A 26354-nucleotide genomic window follows, 5' to 3' on the forward strand; every position below is an offset into this window, starting at 1 on the left:
TCTGTCCAGTAAAAGCTCTAAAGTACATTTCCAGCTCTGTTATTGGTTAGGGAAGAACATTTCCAGCTCTGCTATTGGTTGGGGAAGAACTCCTCCATCCAGCCGTCGCTTGAGTCCAAGTCCGCCCCCGTCCCGTCGGCCAATCCGAATCCCCCGCCCGATGGCGCCCCCTGCCCGCCGCCATATCCATAAGATGACATGTCTTGACTAGACGTTCTCTGGTAGCCCTGCGGTTGAACTCCGACCCCCTGTCCGACATACCCCCCCCCGCCCCCGGGGCCCACCCCCATTGCTGGCCCGCCCGGCCCCTGCCCAAAGGTCCCCATGCTGGGTCCCCCCTGACCCATCACCCCCTGCCCGGGCATCACCATGGGCCTGGGCTGGTTGGTCCTGGGCTGGCCCGGCCCCGTCATGTGGGGCCCCGCCATCATGGGCCCGGCCATGCCCGCCGCGGGGTTCATGGCTCTCGGGTCCATGGGCTGGTTCATAGTCTGTGGGTGCGGGTGACCCTGGGGGTGCCCGGGGAAGTGCTGCTTGGCCAGGCGTGGAGGCTGCTGGCCCGCCCCCCCCTGCATGGGGCCGTAGCCCCCCTGGGCTGATCCAAAGCCCACCATGTCTCCTGTAGTCCTGCCGGGGCCTCCTGGCCCACCTCCCATGCCCTGCTGGGGTGGCCACCCACCCATCCCCCCCTGTGGCCCGCCGCCTCCCGGCCCTCCTCCACCTCCCAGCATGCCTTGTAGCCGCTGGGCCTGGGCTTTGGTGCTGGGCGGACCTTTGAGTGTTTGCTGGGACATGGAGTTCATCATCATCCCCTGGGGTCCTCCGTATGCCCCGGTACCGCCGACCCCCTGGCCGGCCCCGGCCTGCCTCTGGGCGTGGCCAGCCGGGTTGTGTCCCGGCGGCAGACCCATGGAGGCCTGGACGCTTTGGTTCTGCTGCTGCTGCATCATTTGGCTCATGGAGGGGTTGAGGCCGTACAGGGACTGCTGGCCGGCTCCCTGCCCGCCGTATGGAAGGCCCATGTCAGGTTGCGGGCCCACCGAGCCTCCCGGCACGCCCTGGTTCATCTGGACCATCTGGTGGTTCTGTTGGTTCTGCTGCTGCTGGAGGAGCCGGGCGGCTCGAATGTTCTGGAGGGCCTGGCTCCTCGCCGCCATCTCCTGGGGAGTGCCTGGAGGAGAGAGGAGAGAGGTGGTCAGGAGGTGCCTGGGGTGAGGGGGAGTATTAGATGGAGGGAGGGTGGCATAGGGAGGAGGGGCAGTGAGAGAGGGGTGAGGGGTGAGGTGAAAGATGTCAAATAATTGGAAGGGGAGGGCAGTGTTTCACAAATAAATCATCCTATGTTGGATTTACAATGTACAGACTGGTGAATCAAAATGGAAAGAACAACACATAAAACCGTAAACCATCAATGTTTTGACGCGAGAGAGGCCTTTACAGTGGAGGACGCGTTGCTGAGAGTAAGGCAACAAAACTCCTGAATGGTCCAAAATAAACTACATCCACCCCAAAATGGAAAACAAAGAGCAATACTCTCTCTACAAGTAATAGAAACGTGGCTTTAACAGGTCGGGGACGGGAGGAAGGAAACATAGCCTGGAAATGTTTTTTAAATCCCCCAATAAACCTCTCCTGACATGGTTTCTCTAATCCCTCCATTCCATCTTAACACTGCTCCCGTTCCTCAACCTCTCTCTCTCTCACTCCCCTTTACTACCTCTTCCATTGTATCTACCCTCAAGTCTCCTCTCCTCCCTTCTGTCTTCAGGTAGGTTCTCCAACTAGGGGTCAGAACCCTGTGATGCATTTTCAACCCTTAATTCAGACTGAACTGTTCTCACAATTCGGTCAGTCATTCTGGACATTTTCTTTCCAGAAGAATGTCACAAATGTCCCAAAGGAGGAAACCATGACAGAATGTTGTTTACGTGGTCACTGGCCAAGAAAAGACCTGGCGAGGTTTCTCTCTTTCATCCCTTCCCCTGGTCTCTCCTACACCCGCCCACTCCCTCGGTCTCTTCCCTTTCTCACTGTTTTCCTCGATCCTTACCAGGCCTCCTGTCTCAGACTCTCTCACCTCCATCTCTGTAGTTTAATTTCCCTCCCACTGTTAAGCAGACAGACAATTTCATAGCTGTAAATGTCCCTTTCTCACCCTGCAGGTTACCCTCCCCCTCTCAGGGAGCAGATCTGCCCCCCCCCCCACTCCCAGGGAGACAACTCTCGCTCCTCCCCTCTCAGGGAGCAGATATCTCTCTCTCAGGGAGCAGAAGATCTGCCTCCCCCCACTCACAGGGAGACAACTCTCTCCCCTCTCAGGGAGCAGATATCTCTCTCAGGGAGGAGCAGATCTTTCTCCTCCTCCACTCCCAGAGAGACAACTCTCTCACCTCCCCTCTCAGGGAGCAGATATCTCTCTCTCAGGGAGGAGCAGATCTGTCTCTTCGACTCCCTTGCCGGAACTCTGGGGGATCCGGGACCGGTTGCCAAGGTAACAAGCGGAGACGGATATATTATTCCGGAGGACATTCCAGAAGAGGGTTAGCGGAGGGATACGAAAAGCGTCAAACGGAGGGAGAGGGAACAGGCACAGAACAATCTGATTGGTGCAAGATGATCTCATGTTCAAGAGTGTGTGTGTGCCTGCCTGTGTACAGGGCTAGGCTACTAGATTCAGCCGTGGGCTGATTTTATTGTCAGATGATCTAGGAGCTGGAACATAACTATACTAATTAAAAGAAATAATTTGTACTGGGCAAATTAAACACAATAATTTAAAACCTTAAGAACATCGAGACAGAAATCGCACAATGTCTCTTACATTTCATAGGAATACTTGGAGATGCTCCTGCAAAGGTATAATACAGATTTGAGTTCAATTGTTTGAAAATATCCCCCCCCCCCCCCCCCCCCCCCCAAAATGAGTAACTTGTGGGCCAGTTTCTGCCCGCGGGCCTCATGTTGCCTGTCCCAGGTCCAGAACCCGTCTGGGTTCATGTCTCTCGCCCAGTCAAAGCTCTTCTCTGTCCTGGCACCACACTGATGGATGCAGTTTCTCCTTGAAGCTAGGAAACAGAGACCACTACCCATTCCCGAAAACCACCCAAACCTTTTTAAAGTATCTGAAATAATTATTTTCTCTCCTCCATTATTGTTCTTGTTATTTTCATCTTCCTTTAATATCGCAGAATTTGACTGAACCACCTGGTTATCTCAAGAGGAATGCCCCAGCTGCTGTCTGTCAAAACACTCAAATGCAAATGTGTGTGTGCGTGTGCGTGTGTGTACATCTTACCTTGATACTGGCTGACCTGTGGGTATGGGTTTCTCTGACCCTGGACCATCTGTCTAGGCAGATGTTGCTGCTGTTGCTGCTGCTGGAGCTACACAAACACACACACACACACACACACACACACACACACGCGCACCACCCCAGAAGAACAACAAACCGCATCACTTCCTGTTCAATTGCATGACTTCCTGTTCAAAATATCTGTCAGTTCAATCCACCTTTAAGAGGTGGCCTGCTGTGTTACCGTCATCTCGGAAAGACGCCATGCAACACAGAAGACATGAGAGTATGAAAGCAGAGATACGCTGATCATTCAATCAGACAGGATGAATAAAACTCTCATCACTGTGGTTAAGAGGTACGACAGGATCCAGCTCCAAGAACCTGTCGGAAATAGCCTGTCTTGCCGAGTCTTAAAGCAAGTAAACCTTGAATAATCATTCAGTACACCACACCTTTTGTCTAAACAGCAATAACCTTGTGTTGTCTGCCAATTGGAATCAACATGTGTGCGTGTGTGTTGAAGAGTTCAGAACTCCTTAACACCAGCCTCCCCATAGAGGGAAAATAAAAGGCAAACACTGAATTATCACAGCAGGCGGTATGCACACACAGACACACACTCTGAGACACACGCACACACTCTGACACACAAACACACACTGAGACACACACCCTCTCTGAGACACACACACACCCACTCTGAGACACACGGACACACTCTGACACACAAACACACACTGAGACACACACCCTCTCTGAGACACACACACACCCACTCTGAGACACACACACACACACACACACACACACGCGCTGAGGGGGATCAAAGCACGGGGGGGGGGGGGTGGGGGTGGACACCAAGAGCTGATTAAAAATGTGTGCTTGACCGCTGGAGAGGAGAAGATGCTACGGCGTAAAGCAACACACCGAGAGAGAGAGAGAGAGGGAGGGGAAAAGACAGAGACAGGGGAGGGTAATCACATACCATCATCCACCTGTTCCTCCTCTGTCCATACCCCTCTCTCTCTCTCTCTCTCTCTTTCATACACACAGGTTCTGTCAGTAGTTCTCCGTTGTCCAGTTTCACACCTGTTCGGCTAGTAGATGTTGCTGTCTCTGCTCTCGGAGCAGCTGCTGCTGTTGTTGTTCCATCATGTGTAGCTGGACCCTCTTCTCCTGCTCCAGCACCATCATTTGTTTCATCATGGCAGCCTGCTGCTGGTTGCCCAGGTAACCAGGAGGGGCCCCCGCGCCCTGATTAGGCCCCACACCCGAGGCCACACCCCCACCCGGGTGAGAGGGCGGGACGGCGCCAGGTTGCCGCGACATTCCCACCACACCTTGTTCCTAAATGACAGGGGGGTCGGGGGCATTTTTTATTGACTGTTCCAATTAACCAATCAAAGCTACCTAAAAGCCTCTCACTCAAAGATGGGGCAACATATTTATTTACATAGGTAAGCAACAGATTCAGCAACCCTTCACACTCACCCCCCATGCCCCAGTGCAGTATGGGTAGGCCCAAGTGTTGTGGATTCACACATCCCCTTTTATTAGCATATATAGAGCTACTTCACTAAGCCACACCCTAATCTGTAATTGGATGAAATCGAGTTCGGGGACACCGAACAGTTAGGCCAAACAGTTAGGGCTAGTTTACATTACGATACATTTTCAGAGACATATCAAAGAAGACTCGAGACACTAGACTTTGCAAGGTAGCGTGCACATTCACAGTGTACATTTGACATGATTAAGCATACTAAGATAAGTCTATCTAGGACTTCATTATCTCTCTCGTAATGTAAATAAGCCCTTAGACAATTAGATCAAACAGTTAGACCAGAATGTTAGACCGGACCTGACATTTATACCTGATAATTAGGCTAAATAGACCAAACAATTAGATCAGACAGTTGGACCCGACCGTTAAACCAGACAGTTAGACCTGACCGTTAAACCAGACAGTTGAACCTGACAGTTAAACCAGTTGGACCGAACAGTTAAACCAGTTGGACCTAACAGTTAAACCAGACTGTTGGACTTGACAGTTAAACCAGACAGTTGGACCTAACAGTTAAACCAGACAGTTAGACCTGACCGTTAAACCAGACAGTTGGACCTGACCGTTAAACCAGACAGTTAGACCTGACCGTTAAACCAGACAGTTGGACCTGACCGTTAAACCAGACAGTTGGACCTGACAGTTAAACCAGTTGGACCTAACAGTTAAACCAGACAGTTGGACTAGACAATACGACCCAACCAGACAGTTGGATCTGACAGTCAGACCAGACAGTTAGACATGACGGGTTGATACTCTGATGATTCTCATTTTGTGTTGGTCAGATGATTCTGCTAGCCAGTTAGGCCAATAAAACAATGCCTGAGGGTAGCTAAGAGGCAAGGTAGTAACACACTCTGTCCTGCGGGGGTCACTGGTACTCTGTGTGTGTGTGTGTGTGTGTGTGTGTGTGTGTGTGTGTGTGTGTGTGTGTAAAACTGTCTTTGCTAGTCGTCTCTCTCAGCAGATGGCTTAATCACGACGACTCTGATCTACGATATCGCTCTCTCTCTCTGTCTCCGTTTTTCCGTCCTGTTCTTCTCTTTCCATCCCTGCTCTTTTCTAACCTCTTCTCACCCCCCTCATATCCATTCTCGCCCTCCTTTCTCGCTCTCCCTTTCTCCTCTCCTCTAAAAGGATTCCACTCTCTCTCAATCTTCTGAGTCACGGATGGAGAGAATGGAAAGAAGAGTGGGTGGACAATACAGAGGGAGGAAAGAGAGGAGGGAATGCAACAGAAGGTGGGAATGAAAAGAAGAGAAAGGAACAGCAGAGCAGGTAGCAAGAACACAAGAGACAAAGACGACGAGAGAAGAAAGAAATAGAATGAGAGAAAAGAAAGAGAGTGAGAGAGGAAAGAAAGAGGGGGAGAAAGGTGCCAAGAGGAGAAAAGAGGGGAAGATAGTAGGTAGCCTTGGCAACTGTATCCGTGGTGAGGAGCAGATGGTGCTGGTAGGGAGACGCGATGGCCGCCGCGCCCGGTTGCCCCCAACAACACCGGGCAGTCCCACGGGAGCAACACACACACTTTTTTACTGTATTTCCCCCCCACCCCTGCTACCTCCTCTGTGTCTTACCCTCTTTCCCTCTCTCCTAAGAGCACATGCCACAGTGTGCAATGTGCAGGAAAACAACCGTACCACAAATAACTGTAAAAACACCCTGAGGAAACCATCTGACAGCAACCGAGAGGTAGATCACCAAGGATACACCCGGGTGAGGAGGGAGGATACGGGGGAGGAGAAGAGAGGAGGGTAGGGGGAGATCAGACAGGAGGAGGAGGAGGAGCCGCGTGGTTCCGCGGGATAGGTAGGACGTGGTTTTGTAGGAAGCGGAGGCTGTCAGAATGATTGGGTTAGGGGGAGAACGCAGGTGATTAAATCACACAGCAGAAACATTTCTCTGTGTCAGAGAGGGAGGACAATTGTGCGGCTGCCTGCATGAGAGGGAGAAAGTGTGTGTGTGTGTGTGTCTATGAGGGTACACTTTACTGCAGCCAAGCAGGGTGAAGTCACCTGTCTTGTCCCCATGGTGACCACACTGCAGTAATATTATGGGCTTTGTTCTGCTGATACCCGGAGACCACACGCAGCAGGGTTCAGTGTCACACACTGTGCCTTACCGACACACACACACACACACCCACACACTCAACCCCTTAGCGGAGTAGTGGTGGGAATCTCGTAGAGGAACGTCCCAGTAGGTGGTGGGTCAAAATAGTGGAGGAATGCCACCCATCAGTGGTGTGTCAGTCTCATGGAGAAACTCCACTGTCAGTGGTGTGTGAGTCTCATGGAGAAACTCCACTGTCAGTGGTGTGTGAGTCTCATGGAGAAACTCCCCTGTCAGTGGTGTGTGAGTCTCATGGAGAAACTCCCCTGTCAGTGGTGTGTCAGTCTCATGGAGAAACTCCACTGTCAGTGGTGTGTGAGTCTCATGGAGAAACTCCCCTGTCAGTGGTGTGTGAGTCTCATGGAGAAACTCCCCTGTCAGTGGTGTGTGAGTCTCATGGAGAAACTCCCCTGTCAGTGGTGTGTCAGTCTCATGGAGAAACTCCACTGTCAGTGGTGTGTGAGTCTCATGGAGAAACTCCACTGTCAGTGGTGTGTGAGTCTCATGGAGAAACTCCCCTGTCAGTGGTGTGTGAGTCTCATGGAGAAACTCCCCTGTCAGTGGTGTGTCAGTCTCATGGAGAAACTCCACTGTCAGTGGTGTGTGAGTCTCATGGAGAAACTCCACTGTCAGTGGTGTGTGAGTCTCATGGAGAAACTCCCCTGTCAGTGGTGTGTGAGTCTCATGGAGAAACTCCCCTGTCAGTGGTGTGTGAGTCTCATGGAAGAACACACCTGTCAGTGGTGTGTGAGTCTCATAGAAGAACACACCTGTCAGTGGTGTGTGAGTCTCATAGAAGAACACACCTGTCAGTGGTGTGTGAGTCTCATAGAAGAACACACCTGTCAGTGGTGTGTGAGTCTCATAGAAGAACACACCTGTCAGTGGTGTGTGAGTCTCATAGAAGAACACACCTGTCAGTGGTGTGTGAGTCTCATAGAAGAACACACCTGTCAGTGGTGTGTGAGTCTCATAGAAGAACACACCTGTCAGTGTGCTTCTCTAAACCAGCTCACACAGCACACACTCTTAGGAAGGGCCTGGGAGGGAGAGAGGAATGGAGGGAGAGCGATATAGTAGTGATTGATCAGACCTCTAATCTGGGGTCCTAACTGTCAGAACTACTAACGAGCAGCACCCACATCCAGACACCTCTGCCTGATCAGAATTTACAATTACATGAAGGTGTTTGTTTGTGTGTCTGCATGTATAAAACTGTGTATTGTGTGACTTTATGTTAACAGCATTAATATATACATGTGGACTACTGCTCTGGATAAGAGAGTCAGCAAAACACCTTGCTTGGAACCTGCACACTCACAGGCCAAGATATTGGGTACACTTGCTTGTTGAAAACAGACTAACAGACAAAGCATGCAGACATGGTCAAGAGGTTTATTTGTTGTTCAGCCAAACATTAGACTGGGGGAGACCTGTGATCTAACAGTTTAGACTGTGGTATGACTGTCAGTGCCGGACGTGGTCATTCCAGCATCTCAGAAACAGACGGCCTCCTGGGATATTCACACACTACAGTCTCTCAAGTTTGCAGAGAATGGTGCGATGAATAAAAAAAACACCAGCGAGCAGAAATCCTATGGGCTGAAACACCTTGGTAGCCAGAGAGGTTAGAGGAAAAGGGACTGACTCGTTCAACCTGACAGAAAGGCTGCAAATACTGAAATAACCACTTCTTACAACAGTGGAGGGCAGATGGGTCTGTGAAATGCACAACCAGTCAGATCTTGAATCGGATAGAGACAACCTTTTAGGTCCTGCCCGATACTAGATAGGTGTACCTGTGAGTGTAAATGAAGAGTGTGTGTGTGTGTGTGTACATCACGTACAAAAGACCATCCCATATGTTGTATATTAAAACACACTGTCTGACATGACTATTACACAGCACCTGCTGACTGGCGCCCCCCACAAACACACACGCACACACACACACACAGACACACACACACACACTAACACTGAGCAGATGGTGAAGTCACAGTAAACTGCACCCCCCATCACCGGAGGGAAAGAAACACACACACACACACACACACACACACACACACTCTCTGCAAGACTTTGACATTGAAACTCACACACCTCCACCCTACACAAGGATACACTCTTAACACCCATGTACGCACACAGACACACATTCCTCCAGCTCAGTTTGGGACATTGTCGCGCATGCCAATCCCACGCCTCAAAACACTGGCTTTACAATACACCAATCGCTTACAGAACCCATTGGCCAAATTCGCCACCAACTAAAGGGAAGAGTTTCTGAAACGGTCCAATACAAAGGCCACATTTACAGAGAAATTAACCGAGAGGACAGTGTCCTCAGCTAGCTGGTTTTGAGGCTTTGTTCACAAATGCAAATAGCTACACAGTTTGACCCAACCAAATCATAAAAATGTAACACAGTAGAAAGAATCAACTAAAAAACACTGGCCACAAAAATGGGGTGGGGGGGGGGAAATGGAGCTAGACCTAACATCCTGCAAAATGTATGACCACATTAGAGATGCATATTTCATACAGACCCAAAAATAATTTGAAAAATCAAATAGTGATAAAGGCTCATATCTATTAACAGAGAAAAAAACTGCAATGTGCAATCACAGCAGCAAAGATTTGTGACTTGCCATGAGAAAAAGGCAACCAGTGGAGTAAATTAACAGTGTACACACAACCAATGTTTATCTATTATTATTTATTATACATTTTCCATCCCATTCATAATGTAATTATTTGCAGATTGTTACAAAACTGTTAATAGCTTACAATGTAAACACTTTGAAATGTCCGTCCTTTTGATACTTCTGTTAGAATATTTTTATTTTATGCAGAGAACTCACCATCTTTACTATAGGAAACGCGATGCCTTCATAGTATTCCAGGCATTTAGAAAAGAAACAAATGGTCTTTTCACATTAATAAGTGTTATCGTTTAGATCTAAATAACACTTATTTTTTGTTTTCTATTAAATGGGAACATATCAGGGCAACAGTGTTAGCTAACTAATGTCAGCAAAGCTATCCTACGTAGCAGGGCCAACCAGTCACATTTAATAAACCAACAAAAGGGAATAGAGACATTTCTAAGCAATGCAGCACACTACATCTGCTCAATCAGTACCACCAGAAGTTAGCTAGCCATCTATTATTTCTGAGTAATTAACTAGCTGGCGAACTATTACTGCTGAGCTAGCTAACACTTTTTCACAAAGTAGCTGATTTCCGATAACAGTCGTTCTCATTTTGGGGCAGTACGTATACAATTTTGCAAAACAAATCAAAAAGGTAGATTCAGCTAGCTAACCTATCTAGCTAGTTAACTTACGCCAGTAACTTCGTAGGTTTCGCCAGTGAATGTTTATTAAAACATGAGACATGAGACTGTCAGCAGGGATTTCCTCATCTAATTCCTCTCTCGTGTGACTTTCTTGAGGTAACTGGGGCACTGGCAACGCTAACCCCCTGTCATCAGGTAGGTGAACGTGCCTTCACGCCGGTCGATCCGCTTGACTTCTGAGATGGAAGTCTGAGAAAGAAATGCTTGATCTCTTTTTAGATTTTTCACTCAACAAGAATCCCCCCCCAAAAAAGCATCTATGACTCAGAAACATGTTAAATAAAGTGAGGTTAATAATCATATCATTACCAAGACCTTCAAAAGAGTTGAGCAATTATACGTGTCCCTGCATCCAATAGTCCCTCAGGAATTTCACAAACCTGTTGTACTGACTAACTGAAGCGTCAGAACCAGAACACCCAATCAATCAGAATAATACAAATGACCTGTTGGGAGAGTTGAGCACATGTAACATGCAGTAGTATCTGACTCAAAACCGACACTGTTAGGAACCCATGAGAAACGTTCACCTGATTTAAACCTTCACAGAATACAGGCTCGGTGAGCTCAGCTCTGCCATGAAGGAGGGTGGACACAGGAAAACATGGCTCCCTGTGGGGGAATGGCTCTGCATAACAGCAGAACCTGAGATGGACAAAATGTCAAAAAATGAAAATGTAAAGTTCAAAAGACCTCTCTATTGAGAATAGAGAACAAACCGGTCCTCATGGGAGAAGCAGTGGACTGAGAGTTCACCACATTGTTGTCTGCCATAAGACAAGGGACCGTGTTCTGTTGGATTTGATTACTGTTCTTACCGACTGTCCCGTTCACAGTATTAATAAAGGAAAAAAAATGGCCTCCAATTTCACTTTAATGACGTCGCTGAGTAAACAAACGACATTGTCAAGGTGTGGAATATTTAGATCGTTACATCACGCCAATAAAGCGACGCGTTAAGTAGAGGGACCTTTTGATGTATGGAACAATGAGGGAAAGAACGACAAAAACAGACAGAGCATATGAGATGGTAGAGAGAGAGAGAGAGACAGACAGACAGACCAGGTGCTACTGTACACACGTTACTATGGAAACCTTAAAGCCACACACACACACACACACACACACACGTGTCTGTTTTCCGTTCACCACATGTGTGTCCCTATTCATGTTTCATCCTATTATATCAGAAAGTGCGTGCGCGTGTGTGCGTGCGCGTGCATCCGTGCGCGTGCGCGAGAGTCACTTGTTGTCTCCTAGCTGACAGCCATTTGCAAAAAGGTTTAGCCTCCCTGATTAGATTACGCACAAACACACACCAGCAAGCGGAAACACAAAGCAGAAACACAGCGAACACATATTTCCTACGAACACACAACACCCAGACATTAGGCTACAGTTTGCGAAGCAGCAGAATAATGGCTTATATGTTTTCACGTCAGCTGATTGAAATGATAATGTGTGTGTGTGTTGGGGGGGGGGGGTGTTCAGTGTGTATGTTTCAGCCGTGTGAGCGGTGGTTATCCCGTTGCCCTGGTGATGGCGATGGCGGGGGGCAGGATAGTAGTATATTAATAATTCAGAGAGCATATCAGTACTATTACACGCCTGTTAACAGGGGGAAGTGGCAGCGCCATCCCTCCATCATCCCTCCCTCCGCGGTCTCTATCCTCATCCATCTCTCCATCATCCCCCCTTCTCCCTCCCTCCCCGGTCTCCATCCTCATCCCTCCCTCCCTTTTATCTTTTGCTAGTCTCTAAAAATCATCCCTTGTTTCTTCGATATTCTCTCTATTCTCCTTCCTTCCCACTCAATTCCCTCTCCCTCCCCCTCTTTTTTCTCCCTCCCTGTGTCTCCCCCCCCTCCCCCCCAGTAATATGCAGCAGGTCTGTGGGGGTGATGTATCTCTATATTGGAGACTTTAGGGAAACAGCCTGATTCAGCCTCACCTCCACTTCACCATCCCAATACACGCATGCACATCTCTTTGGCTCTCTTCACTCTCCTCCTCTATTTTCTTTTGTGCTCCACCTCTCAATCTTTTTCTCTCTCCCTATCACCTCTCCCTCCATCTCGCCTGATATCTCCCACCTCCCCCAACTCCTCTATCTTTTTTACCCCATCATTTCTGTCACCCTCCACTTCCCTCATTTTTACATCACTCTCACTCCCCTGTGGAATGGCAGAAATATACCCGGACCAGACAGCTTAATACTGCAGTAGCAGACTGAGACTGAGAGACAGACACACAGAGAAGAGAGACAGAGAGAAAGATAGCAAGGAAAGAGAGACAGAAATAGAGGAAAAGAGAGTGAAACAGAAATGGAGAGAGATGGAGAGATACAGACAGGCAAAGACAAACACCCAGGGATTTGATAAGAGATTACCTTATCATAAGCTACTAGCTAGTTGAAAGAGTCATTTGCGAAAAGGGTGTTTCTTAAAATGCTTATTTCTCTTTACTACCATCTCCCCTCTCTCTACTAGCACCTCCCCTCTCTCTACTTGAACCTCCTCTCTCTCTACTTGAACCTCCTCTCTCTCTACTACTCTTAGTGGGTTTTCTCAGAGTTCAGTCTGGCACCACCCTTGACCCCAGGTCTCAGCTAGCAACAAGTAAGACGACTCATGTTGTGAACCTGAAAATCCCTGCGTCCATCCACTCATCCGGCCAAACACACTACATGTGAGATGTGAATGGACAACATTTTCCTCAGAGTTTATCATCTCCCTTCACCCCGAATACCGCCCACTGCAGATTTCTCAAAACCTCGCGTAATTCTTCGACTTACTTGCAACCTGCTTCCAAGCACACTTTCTTAACTGAAACGCATACATGCTGAGTACCTGTCGGAGTACTCACGAGCCCTGAGTACTCCATTTCACATACCTCGGTTTGGATCATAATCCGCCTAATGAGTCCAATTAGCATGCCCAGGGCCAGGCAGTACACAGTCAGAAAAAAGCTCAGAATACTAACAGAGAAACAGAAAATGAGATGACAGATTAGGAAAGAGGAAAGACAGAGGGATGACATTAACCCGATGCACCTGGCCTTGTCTGCAGCTAGACCAGCATTACCCACAATGGGCTCTGAAATGGTGTTTTATGATGAAATTCTGTGTAAAAATAAGAAATGGCTCTGAAAGGTTTGGAGTGGAGGAATAACTCCGATCCGAGACGGGGCTTATTATATTATTTAGTTTATAACATAGTTCATACCTTTCCCTCTCACCTCCTCTCTGTTTGTATCCCTCCCTCTTGCCTCACCCATCTCCCCCCTCTCCCTCTGAGTGTAAATGTATCATCCAGTTAATAGGGCTCTCAGAACTAGAAAATGGAAATTCAATTTAACTAAGTGTCACTATCACAGCCTCCCTAATGCTTCAAAATGCATGTTAGTGTCGGAATAGAAAACACACACACACACACACACACACTTTCAAATTACAATCATGCCAAAAACGAGTGCCTGAAAACAAACAATAATTTACCATCATTACAAGCAGCTGCGGTGGGGGTAAAGGTAATGTTAAATTAGATATAGAAACACCAAAAGCAGAGCACTATATTTGGGGCTTGGTTTAGGATGGCACATCCTCCCCATCCATCCTCATTTAACCACCCCCCTCCCGTTCTGTCTCACTCATCCCAGCTCTCATCATCCCCTCACTCTCCGTCCCAGTCCTCACCCCCTCTCCGTCCAACGACCCCCCCCCCCACCCCACCCTCCTCTGTTCCTCCCGTCCCCGGGGGAGTGTGGAGGTGATGTATAGGGCCTCTACTGTTCTTACGACTCAGCACAACAGATGGAGGAGTGAGGGGGGAGAAGGAGAGTCAGTGTCAGGGGGCATTAATCAACACCTCCGCCAGGATGAGCACAGAACAGCGGAGATAACAGGAGAGAAGGAAGATGGAAGGAAAAGAAGGATACATAGAAAAAGAGCAAGAGAGAGAGACAGACAGACAGAGGGAGGTAATAGTCTGTGTTCATTACCACCATGACTGCCGGCACAAGGGTCAAAAACAGTTACCTAACTTGCATTGTTTGTGGCAGAAGAGAACTAAAAATAATACGCTTTTACGGTTTCACTGCTTAAACGCTAAGTAGTGATGACGCAGTAGATCAAACCTGTGGGTGACCTTCGTTGCTAAACCGGGAGACAGTCAGAAAGCCAGCCAATCACTAGCCAGCCAGCCAATCACTAGCCAGTCAGCCAATCACTAGCCAGTCAGCCAATCACTAGCCAGTCAGCCAATCACTAGCCAGTCAGCCAAGAGACAGAGACAGACAGTAGACGAAATAATCAGAATAACTTTTCCCACCCCTACTCTCATCTCTCCACAGGAGTGGACTTGACAGAGAGAGAGGGGGAGGGGGAAAAGGATGAGGGAGAAAAAGGATGAAGGGAGCGTGCGGGTGGAGGTTATCAAAAAGGAAAATGGTTGTTAAAGGGAGGAAGGACTAGAGATAACCTGAGGGGTGTGGAAACAATCACAGATATTTTCCAGGGGGAAAAGAGGAGGAGCGTAGACGAGAGCTCAATCATGTGTTTGAATCCAGACAGAGAAAAAGAGAGACAGGAGAGAGAGAGAGACAGGACAGGGGGAGAGAGAGAGAGACAGGACAGGGATAGAGAGAGAGACAGGACAGGGACAGAGAGAGACAGGACAGGGATAGAGAGAGAGACAGGACAGGGACAGAGAGACAGGAGAGAGTGAGAGACAGGACAGGGATAGAGAGAGAGACAGGACAGGGATAGAGAGAGAGACAGGACAGGGATAGAGAGAGAGACAGGACAGGGACAGAGAGACAGGAGAGGGATAGAAGACAGACGGGAGAGGTAGTATGGGAAAACTGACAACGTGACACTGTTGATTTGTTGACATCACTACACATTGGTGAAATGCATCATGGGGGAATTACACGACATGAAGGAGAACTAATTAGTCTGTGATTTCCTAATTACACAAGACTTCCTGACACGCACACACACGCGCGCAAAGAGCATGACAGACGCAACGCAGAACCAGATATTCACTAAAGGGCTTTCTGTGGTGGAGGAGAACGGGATGGAGGGAGGAAGGAGGCGCGTGAGGAGGCTCTAAGTGATCCACAATCATTCTGTCAAGAATGCGAAAGAGAGAGTGAAAGAAAGCAAGAGTGTGAGTTAGAGACAAGAGGGCGACAGAAGGGAGAGAGAGGAGAGAGAGACAGAGAGAGAGAAGAGCCCTTAGGGAATCTTTAGGACTACAGTTGATCCACATGATCTGCATTCTGCATCTTTTACATTTCAACCATTTCACGGCACAGAGAACGGGAGAACCGTCACACACGGAACCATCCAACTGTCTGAACGGCACTCCTACGGACCAGGACAACTGTGCTCTGTTAAAAGCGGGGCAGCGTAGGGAAATAGGGTGCGCATTTTGAAGCGCTAACGGTGTCCATAACGCCAGACAGTGTGTGTGTAGGAGGAGGGAGACACTGACATCTGCAGTTCACCTAAACGCTAAAAAGAGTGTGTGTGTGTGTGTGTGTGTGTGAGACACTAATGAGAGGGAGGACGTGCATTTATTTGCATGCGTTTGTCTGTGTGCGAGGCGGGACGCTCATCTGCAGTCACTCCAACCAGTGTGGCGTGGAGGTGTGCCACGTGCCGGGAACGCAGCAACGCCGCGCGGCATTGGTTGCCAGATCACACACACGCCAATCCACGGCAGTTATGGGCCGATCGGCGTAACGTGAGGGGGGCAGGAATGAAAGAGAGGGGTTAAGTCTCTGAGCACGGAGGGATTTAGACCTCAAACAGACGGTGTGTGTGTGTGTGTGTGTGTGTGGCGGGGGTTGGAGGGGAGGGGGAGGGGAGGGGGAGGGCTAATGATCCACAGTGCTTCACTGAGGTTTGCTAACAACACTTACAGAGAAAAGAGAGATTCAGTGCTGATGATAGCCCGTGTGAGAGAGACAGGAAGAGCGTGCATGACGAAAGCTGAGCCCACGAAAGCTGAGCCCACAACACTCATTCAATAACACACGTTGGAGACAGCTTCTTCCTTTTGGCTTCAGCAGTCCGAGACGATTGGACTCGAACAATCAAACGAATCACTATGAGGCTAAACTATACCGTGTAGTGCTGGGTAAATGTCGGTTTGACAGTTGAAGTGACAACACTTGTTGACGATCGCCTCACTGTTTCAGGGTTGTGAATGCATGAGGATGGTCGGCTTCAGGTGTTTCTGGTTCGTCAGATGCGACCGGGTCATCCTAGATACTCTACATGATGTATGTTGGCGGAGGACCTCCTCTCCTATGTCTTTCTCCTGGTTCATCCCTCCCTCTATCTCTCTTTCTCCCTTCATCCTTCCCCCCCTCTTTCTCTCTTCCTTCATCCGTCCCTTCCTCCAAGGTCTTTTTAGTCATTCCTTCTGATCTGACTGTGCGTGAGATTAATGGTTGCTTTCCTGCCGCAGATCAGAGACCAACACATTGACCGTTTGATGTCACACGGTGAGGGAGGTGTGTGTGTGTGTGTGTAAATGTGCCTCCATCCCTGCAGACTAATGTTATGCCTTCAGCTCCTTTTTGCTGCAGACAAATCAATGAACACGCAGCTTATCCTGCTTCTCAGTGACCAGAGACTGAGTAGGCTAGCATGATTTAGCGCGGCGTGATTTAGCGCTAGCATTAGGTTCTCCCCAACTGTCACAAGCCACTGTAGCAGCACCTCCATCAATGCTAACTAGCATGCAGAATTAGCACCCCCCACCCTTAGCCTCTTCTATGGGATCTATAACTAGCATGTAGAATTAGCATCCCCTGCCCTTAGCCTGTTCTATGGCAACTCTAACTAGCATGCAGAATTAGCATCCCCTGCCCTTAGCCTCTTCTATGGCAACTCTAACTAGCATGCAGAATTAGCATCCCCTGCCCTTAGCCTGTTCTATGGCAACTCTAACTAGCATGCAGAATTAGCACCCCATGCCCTTAGCCTCTTCTATGGCAACTCTAACTAGCATGCAGAATTAGCATCCCCTGCCCTTAGCCTCTTCTATGGCAACTCTAACTAGCATGCAGAATTAGCATCCCCTGCCCTTAGCCTCTTCTATGGCAACTCTAACTAGCTTTTTGTCTCTACCTGCTAATATTTGTTAACACTCGTGCTCTCCCTGCAACCTATAGGGGCGCTAGTTAGCATCAGCTAACCTTCCCACTTTTGACTGAGCAAGTGTGGGCTTAGGCGGGATACTATGGTTTTGTTATCCTGTTATAGAGATCAATACCCTACACACAGACATAGACAGAAAGAACATTTCCTGGTCAAATAATGCTTAATAATGACAAACAGAATGTCGCAGGACAGACTGGGAAGAGGGACAGAAAGTGGGACAGACAGACAGGAGGACCTCATAGTGTGGTAATACCGTATTCATTGAGTTAAGGAAAATCCTGTATTTGACTGCACTTTCATTCAAGTGTCCTCTAGTGATGTTCTAAAAGTTTGTTTGGTTCTTGCGCTGCAGTCGTTTCACTCAAGTTCAAGTTATAAGCAAACTACTCAGACTGGGACATAATAATTAGATTCAATTTGACATTAAATGTGCTTCAACGGCCAGACAGATGCCCAGTAATAACCTACTTTCTATCTATGTGGGAGGAGTGTAACGAAAACAGACTCAGCCCCTCGTGACGAATCGTCACGAATCATCGGGGGCTGGTTGTGGTGTCATGGCGCAAAAACACGTCACAGGCTGTCTCCCCTGCTACATCTGAACACTGTGTAAATAACCCGCACAAACACACATTAAATGGACCCCATGCATATCAGGCCTTTGGACGCCCTGAGTGAAGTGTCAGCTGTGTTACCAGGACGACCGCGTCAACTGCGCGACTCAAGCGTCACAGCCAGAATTTCAAGGTGTGACTGATGACACTGCCGATGCCATTTCATTGGGCAGTTCTCAAAATAAAAGCGCAGGCCAGAGGGAGGGAGACAGAGAAAGAGAGAGGTGAAGATGTGTAGAGAGCGATTCCCCTCAAATCAAACATTGATAAGCTTCAAAGTGCTAATCAGAACAGGAAGATGTGTGACCCGTTGCCATTAGAAAAGGGCACAGGCAGAGCAGAACACAATAACAGCCCTTCCTTTACATAACAAGTAACATACAAGACATCGGATATGACTCTCCCCTTTTCTGAAACTTGTACGTGTCATGTTTACTGAACCTGAACTTCGGATGTACTTTTCTCGTCTTCACTTTTGTTATACAATTATCTTTCTTATTTTACACTTGATTTGACAATGTAAGCATATTGTTCCCATGCCAATAAAGCCCTGTAATTTGATTAGGAGGAAGAGAGAGAGAGAGAGAGAGAGTGAGTGGGCGAGTAAAAACTAAAACAGTATTCTCACTAGCCTAGCAGCTCATTACAAGGCTGCCATTACAGATGGATTACAGGCTGACTGACTGGATGGAACTGGTAAACATCCAACCTACACAAATCAAAACTACTAAATCAACTACTAGTAAAAACACGCTACCTTAAACGAACTACTAATAAAGATACGCTACCCAAATCCAACTACTAATAAAACTAGCTAGCCGGAACTACAACTGTTGAAACTCTAGTGTCACAGCTTCTTTAGTACATGTTGAGACTTTTTGTAAAAGACAGGTGGAATTCTCTGAGCCTGACAGCAGATTTTTCTGGAACGTCACATTGGAGTCATGTGACCCTGCCCGTGTTCTCGTAACCCTGACCTTTCGAGCCGGGGGAGGGAGAGGCCAAACATCCTCCTTTCCTACCTAGGACAAATTAACCGATTGCACTGGTTAAAAATAGCGCTGTGAGCCTTAACCTCCTGTCATGTTCAATTTCATATATGGTTGGAATACTTGATGGTGATTGGCTGATATGAGACTGCATTTCATACTACAGATATGACGTTATATGTTATAGATAGACTGCCATCAAAAGCTCAGTCAGGTAGGGAGAAAAACAAAAGGTCTGTTTGTGTTCTTATTTGCTGTGCGTGTCGTTATCTTGTCTGTATGTGAAAATGTGTTCATTTAATGTCTGACATGATCAAACATGGTCTACTGTCTGTGTGTGTGTGTGTCCAACATGATTAAATGCAGCTTTGTGATGTGTGTGTCCCAGCAGGTAATTACTGTGTACAGTCTGTGTGGGGAAGTGTTAGGCATGACCTTTAGAGAGAGGGAGAGAGACAGAGGGAAAGGAGGCTAAGGCAAAGATGGAACAGAGAGCGAGAGAGGAAGTTTGTGTTTTGTCAGTCGGACTGGAATGGTGTGTGCTGCTCTGTTCCAGACGGAGTCGTGGTGACGTGTTCAGCCAGGCATCATTAAACGCCCAGCCGAACACCCTGATCACAGCCAGGCCTGATGCCACCGCCGCGACAAAAGAGCCTCATCACATTCCGATTTGGATTGTTTTTGTTTTTGTTTTACAACTCTTGCGTTTGCGAGGGGCTGATCTCACCCGGGAGTGCATCGGAGTGAGCGAAACAGCGCCCCTCTGTCCCCGTATGTGTAAGAAATCAGTCTGACCGTGTGTGGCCGAAAAAAGTGTACGGCACATGGACCAGAACCACAAGCAGAACCTCAGGCCCCACATGATATGGGGCAGGCAGCAGCCCGAGCACTCAGACGCTGTTCTCCGGTAGGGTTGAAGAAAAGTACGGTTGGCGTGGTTCTCGTCAAATTATCAATAGTTCCAGACCCCATCCAAAGTGGGACTCTTCTGTTGCCACCGTAACATACAGTAAACAGACGGCAAAAACACCACAAATACCACAACCAAATTCATATCACTACGTTGCGCCAAATATGGTCCTCTAAGCATCACAAGGTATTAAAGCTTCACATGGTTCCTCTGGCTTCATATCGTTGTTGAAGCCGGGCTCCTTAGTCCCCACATGCAATGCCACCTCAAAACAAGGTTGAAACTGCTGTGTGGATCATTTTGATCTCTGACATGGCTCCTGTTGTTCTGCCTGTGAACTTAACAGCGGCTGCATGTTGGGGCAAACGTGTTCAAGGTGGCTTGTTTGAAGGATGAAAGTGTAATGTGCAACAAGGTGCCGCTGTTAATGCGTCCGGCCCGTTAGCCGTGCTTTTAGCCGTGCCTCCAGCCGTGCTTTTAGCCGTGCCTTCAGCGGACTAGGGATTTTCTCTACTGCTGCTCATCTCCGGGCAAAGTTGACAATCAAACCAAACACCACTGATAAAAATAACTGGAGATCTGAGAAGGTAATATGAACATGAGTATTACTCAAGTAGCTGGACACAGTGAAATGGAGGAAGGCTTGGACCTCGCAGGCATGATACTGATGGCGGTGAACTGCAAGACACTGCGTCAGGGTTGGCTCTGTCCTCCCTCATCCCTCCCTGATCCCTCCCTCCTCCTTGTGGGGTCAGACTGAGATGGACGGAGGCGATGGAAATTCATGATTATTATTCAAATCAACATTATTGACCTATTTGTTAAGAACCACGGTTCTGGCCTTATCGGTGTAGCAGTTTGGTCAGTTAACCCTACACCAGCCCCGCCAGTAGAGCTTCCTGGTCCTCCACACGGACAGTTTGGCCTGACCCAACACATCATCCAGAAAGTCGCTTCACCTGGTCAGTAGTTTATACCCAAACCCTCTAATTAATACAGCCAGCACCAACCACAGAACATAAGGTTCAGTCCTGTCTCCAAACTACAGAACAAAAACCTGGATTAGGTAAACAAAAAGAGAGAGCAGCAAAAGACGGAGTTTGATTTTAAAAAGTGTAAGAGTAAACACTTATTCAAACAGAGACACGGTTAAACATCGTTTAAAAACACAACTCCAAACATTTCTCCTCAGTAACTGAACACAGCAACTGCTGAATGGCCCATACCCTGACAGAAACCCTAGGGTTTCTCACCAGTCTGTCACAGAGTGGAGTGAGATAGAGGATGTTAAAGAGAGGGAGAGAAAAAGAGAGGGAGAGAAAAAGAGAGGGGCGAGGGGAAAGAGAGGGGAGGGGTCTGTAGTGATCAAGGTCATGTCTCCATGGTGATTTAGAGTCGGTGACGTGGTTGGACGAGGTTCTTACGACGACCAGGATGACCCTCTGTCTGTCTGGACGCACAAAATGACCTGTCTGCCTGCTCAGAGAGGCAAGGTCTCACAGAGAGGACAGACAGAAGGACGGACAGGCGGTGGGAGGGAGAGTGAAGGACAGACACACAGATAAAATAAAAGCATTTGAGGAGTAGAGAGTAAAACAGTCAGGCATGAGGGCAGACAGGGTGAGATAGTGAAAGAGAGAAACAGAGCGTTTCTGGGATAGTTGTTGCTAAGTGGCTATAGACCTAACGATCACTTTATAATAGTCAGCTTGTCCTGTTTTAACCTGCTGTTTGAGGAAGGGAGAACATTAACAGGATATAAAGATGCTACTGGACAGAACCGATGTTAGCAAGGTGTGCGTGCGCATGCTAACATGTTTTTGTGTGTGTGTGTGTGTGTGTGTGAGTGTGTATTAAACCAAGAGTAGTGAAGATGAATTAGAGGTAGAGAGGGGAGAAAGGGCTGGAGGTAAAGAGAAGCAGGGAAAGGGGTGGAGCTATAAAGAAGGAGAGAGGGGGGAGGACGTAGAAAGGAGGAGAGAGAGGGGAGGACATAGAAAGGAGGAGAGAGAGGGGAGGACGTAGAAAGGAGCAGGTGGAGGTATAGAAGGAGGGGGTGGAGGTATATAAGGATCAGGTGGAGGTATAGAAGGAGGGGGTGGAGGTATAGAAGGAGCGGGTGGAGGTATAGAAGGAGGGGGTGGAGGTATATAAGGATCAGGTGGAGGTATAGAAGGAGGGGGTGGAGGTATAGAAGGAGCGGGTGGAGGTATAAAAGGAGGGGTGGAGGTATAGAAGGAGGGGTGGAGGTATATAAGGAGCAGGTGGAGGTATAGAAGGAGGGGGTGGAGGTATATAAGGAGCAGGTGGAGGTATAGAAGGAGGGGGTGGAGGTTTATATGGAGCAGGTGGAGGTTTAGAAGGAGGGGGTGGAGGTAGAGTCAGGTTAGTGACGTGGTTTTGTTATCGCCCTGCTCATAGGACCGGAGACAGAACAGACACTAGAGAGGAGGGCAGGGAAGGAGGGGTCTCGCTGCTGGAAAAACGGTCCTACAGCCAAGAAAACAGAGGGAGGGAGGGAGGAGACACAGAAGGAGATAGAGACACAGCCAGTTGCCGCACAAAGAAATAGTATAGTACAGAGGGCTGTTAAAGGGAAACTGAGAAAGAGGTGAGAGTAGAAAGGAAGAGGAAAGAAGATGAAAAGATGTGCGGCGATAAGGTGAAGACACGGAAGGAAAGAGTGAGAGAAAAAGGACGAACGGAAGGAAAATTGGAGCATGAGGACGAGAGACTGTAGAGAGTGTAGAGGAGGATGACGAAGATGACGAGAAGCAGGATAAAGGATGTCTTGGGTCAGGGAAAACTTGTGCTGCAACGAGCAGCGTTTCCTAAGAGGTCTAACCACTGTGTCCAGTTGCATCTTCTGGACCTATCGCTGACACGCTGATAACACACACACACACACACACACACACACACACAACGTACACACGCTAACAGACGCGCCAACGCGACAAGGCGAGATGCGCGCACGACACATGCATGGACAGCGCACCCCAAGGGGACAATCTCCGGTCCTTCCGGCCGACCACGAGAACCCCGACACACTCTTCAACCAATCAGACGGCGCGGCCACCGTGACTGTGTGCGTTAACTAGCGCCACACGCACAAACATCATCCCTTCCCCCTACACACACACACACACACACACACACACACACGTGCGCTCAGTTTGAGGATCAGAGCAACACTTCAGGAGATGTGTGTGTGTGTATGTGGGTGACAACCAGAGTCACACACACTGACTCCCTACCCCCACTCTGAGCATAGCTGTAGGATCTAAGGCTTTGTAAAATACCACACATGCCAATGGGACCACATGAGACGGCCAGAGAGAGGAGAGGGGAGAGAGAGTGAGAGGGCGAGAGAGAGTGAGAGAGAGAGAGAGTGAGAGGGCGAGAGAGAGAGAGAGAGAGAGGGAGGGAGACGAAAAGCTTGAAGGAGCCTTAAGCTGAAGAGCCCTACAAACCCGTCTCACTCCAGGAATGTAGCACTTTAACACACCCGCACACACACACACACACACACACACACACACAGTAGTGATGTCACCAGAGCTTCAACAAAAGACGCACCGGCAATTTACCAGACCAGGGGTTTCCAGAACACTCTAGGAGTGAAAGGAGTCTTTTCAGAATAGGATGGCATGTGAATGGCAGAAGACGTGAACCGAAAATACATTGCTAAATGGGTTTTAAATGAACAACCAGCTGCTAGCCATTAGCCACACGTGCTACAGAACAGGGGCAGGTTCCTCTGAACGAAGCGGACAAGAGAAAGGGGAGATCACTTCCTTCAGTGCGCGTCATCGCGGCTGGACGGAAAACTGTCACGGCACCCCGGACACTGACGAGACACTCAGCCGCTCCGGAGAGAAAGAAAGACGCGGGGAAGAGTGTGGTCCAGAGACTGAGATGGGTAGAGACAGGAATGTACCACAGCAGAGCCTGAGTCCGACACAATGTCAAAAAATCTGTCCATTATCGAAGGTTTGGGAGACCTCTCGGAGGACCACATCCTGTTGGGGGAGGACTCAGAGAGCCGTGGATTGGCGGTTCACCACATTTCTGACAGGCGTAAGATGTGGGGACACCGTCTGACACACCAACACACCTGTCTCATGGCACTGACACACCAACACACCTGTCTCATGGCACTGACACACCAACACACCTGTCTCATGGCCCTGACACACCAACACACCTGTCTCATGGCACTGACACACCAACACACCTGTCTCATGGCACTGACACACCAACACACCTGTCTCATGGCACTGACACACCAACACACCTGTCTCATGGCACCAGTGTTGCCACTGAATATTACATCTCTCTCCTTTGCGTCTTTCAATGTTAGATCTTTTGACAAGCGTTCACGTAGACACGCTGGTCTTGATTCCTCTGGTGTTTCTGAGTCACGCCACTGAAGTGAATGGCCCTGAGACACACAGAGAGCAGCAGGAAACGCAGTCTGGTTTCTCCCCTTTGCAGAGGGCGGGAGGGTCAACGTGTAACCACATTACCGCGGCCCGCACCGTCAGCCATTACGGATCATTAGTTTCCTAAATCACTGTTGATTCCTGACGGGGCGCCCTGCGGTCTAACCACACTGACAGGCTGCGGCGGTGGCCTGGTCGAGGTTACGCCAGGAAATGGGCGGGCTGTATACGTAGATGCGTACGAGATAGAACCGCTGGCTGTGATACAGGCCTGTAACAGATTAGTCATGCCATGAAGCGGAAACTCACCAGGACTGAAACACATAAACACACCAGGACTGAAACTCACCAGGACTGAAACACACAAACACAACAGGACTGAAACACACAAACACACCAGGACTGAAACTCACCAGGACTGAAACACACAAACACACCAGGACTGAAACTCACCAGGACTGAAACACACAAACACAACAGGACTAAAACACACAAACACACCAGGACTGAAACTCACCAGGACTGAAACACACAAACACACCAGGACTGAAACTCACCAGGACTGAAACACACAAACACAACAGGACTAAAACACACAAACACACCAGGACTGAAACACACAAACACACCAGGACTGAAACACACAAACACACCAGGACTGAAACACACAAACACACACGCACAGTAAACTAGTGCAGCTCCACAGCATCATATCTGCTGACACAACCAACCTGAGAATAACCTGAGAATGCTGTCTGTCTGTCTATCTATCTGTCTGTCCCTGTCTCTGAGTCGGTCTGTCAGTCCCCATGTCTGTCTGTCCCCTGACTTTCAGTCTGTCTGTCCCAGTATCTGTCTGTCCATCTGTCTGTCTATCTTTCAGTCTGTCCTGTGTCTTTCAGTCTCTGTCCCTTGTCTTTCTATCCCTTGTATCTCTGTCGGTCCCCTGTCAGTCTGTCCCCATCTGTCCCCTGTCCCTCCCCCCTGTCTGTCTGTCTATGTGTAGTGAATGTACGTGTTAAGACGAGTGTGTATAAGAGTGTGTTTAAATATGCATATGTTGAACTTTGCGTGTGTTTAAGTGTGTGTGTGTGTGCGCACAGTATTATACGTTGAGGTTGCATCTTTGCCGTTTAGCTCCAGATCTCACAGGAGCGTTCAATACCCATCAGCCATCAGTCTTCGGCAACGCTCTGACATCTCTGGTCCGTGGCCCAAATACCACCCAGTTCTCTACAGAGTGCACTACTTCGGAACAGAGCCTTACGGGACACTGCGTTGGGTTTGGGTCCGGTTATAGACAGCCCATCAGGGAGTCAGAACACAGACAGGCTAGCAGCAGTCGCCGTGGTGATGTCACAATGACACAGGGACCTTCTAGAACTCCGGCAACAGGAACATTAGAATAGACGCCGCGGAAATAAGAGGAACTCCACCGACGCGACCGAAAAGAACACAATCTCCTCAGCGCCCCCCGAGGAATAAATACCTATATTAGGCCTATTGTCGGTTTGGGTATTTCGCACAATGTTGGTGATGCTTGTACACACGTGGAACCCAATGTATGTTTGTGCCATCGTCGACAATCCGGCTGTATTACCGCTAGGAACGACACCCTCGGCTGTCTTTATGCAGGCTATGCTATACCCGCTGACCCTGACATAGAAACGCCAAGCAGCAGATAAACCGCCCATGCCAACTCGACTGGACTGCCCACATCGTGGTCCTGGTACGGTGCATAAATGATGAGAGGTGTAACGCAGTCACTTTGTTAGATCAGAGGTTCTGAATGTGCGTCGAAGTCTGCGTCCTTCTTCTACCACCCCCCCCCCGGAGAGATTGTTCTATCACACACACAGTGTTCTGTGGTCGCGTCCTGTTCTGTGTG

At 48.7% G+C, this 26354-nt stretch overlaps 1 protein-coding gene across 1 annotated transcript in view; it reads right to left on the reverse strand.

The window, feature by feature from the left end:
• Positions 1-71: 71 nt before the first annotated feature.
• Positions 72-26354, reverse strand: part of maml3 (mastermind-like transcriptional coactivator 3) — an 88831-nt gene continuing 62548 nt past the window's right edge. The window contains exons 4-6 of the mRNA XM_010888168.5: positions 4388-4645; positions 3296-3383; positions 72-1171 (exon numbers count right to left, since the gene is read on the reverse strand). Coding sequence (XP_010886470.4) covers positions 72-1171; positions 3296-3383; positions 4388-4645 — 1446 coding nt within the window. The remainder of the gene's footprint in view (positions 1172-3295; positions 3384-4387; positions 4646-26354) is intronic.

This window comes from Esox lucius, chromosome 25 (genome assembly GCF_011004845.1).
Source record: "Esox lucius isolate fEsoLuc1 chromosome 25, fEsoLuc1.pri, whole genome shotgun sequence".
Lineage (NCBI taxonomy): Eukaryota > Metazoa > Chordata > Actinopteri > Esociformes > Esocidae > Esox > Esox lucius.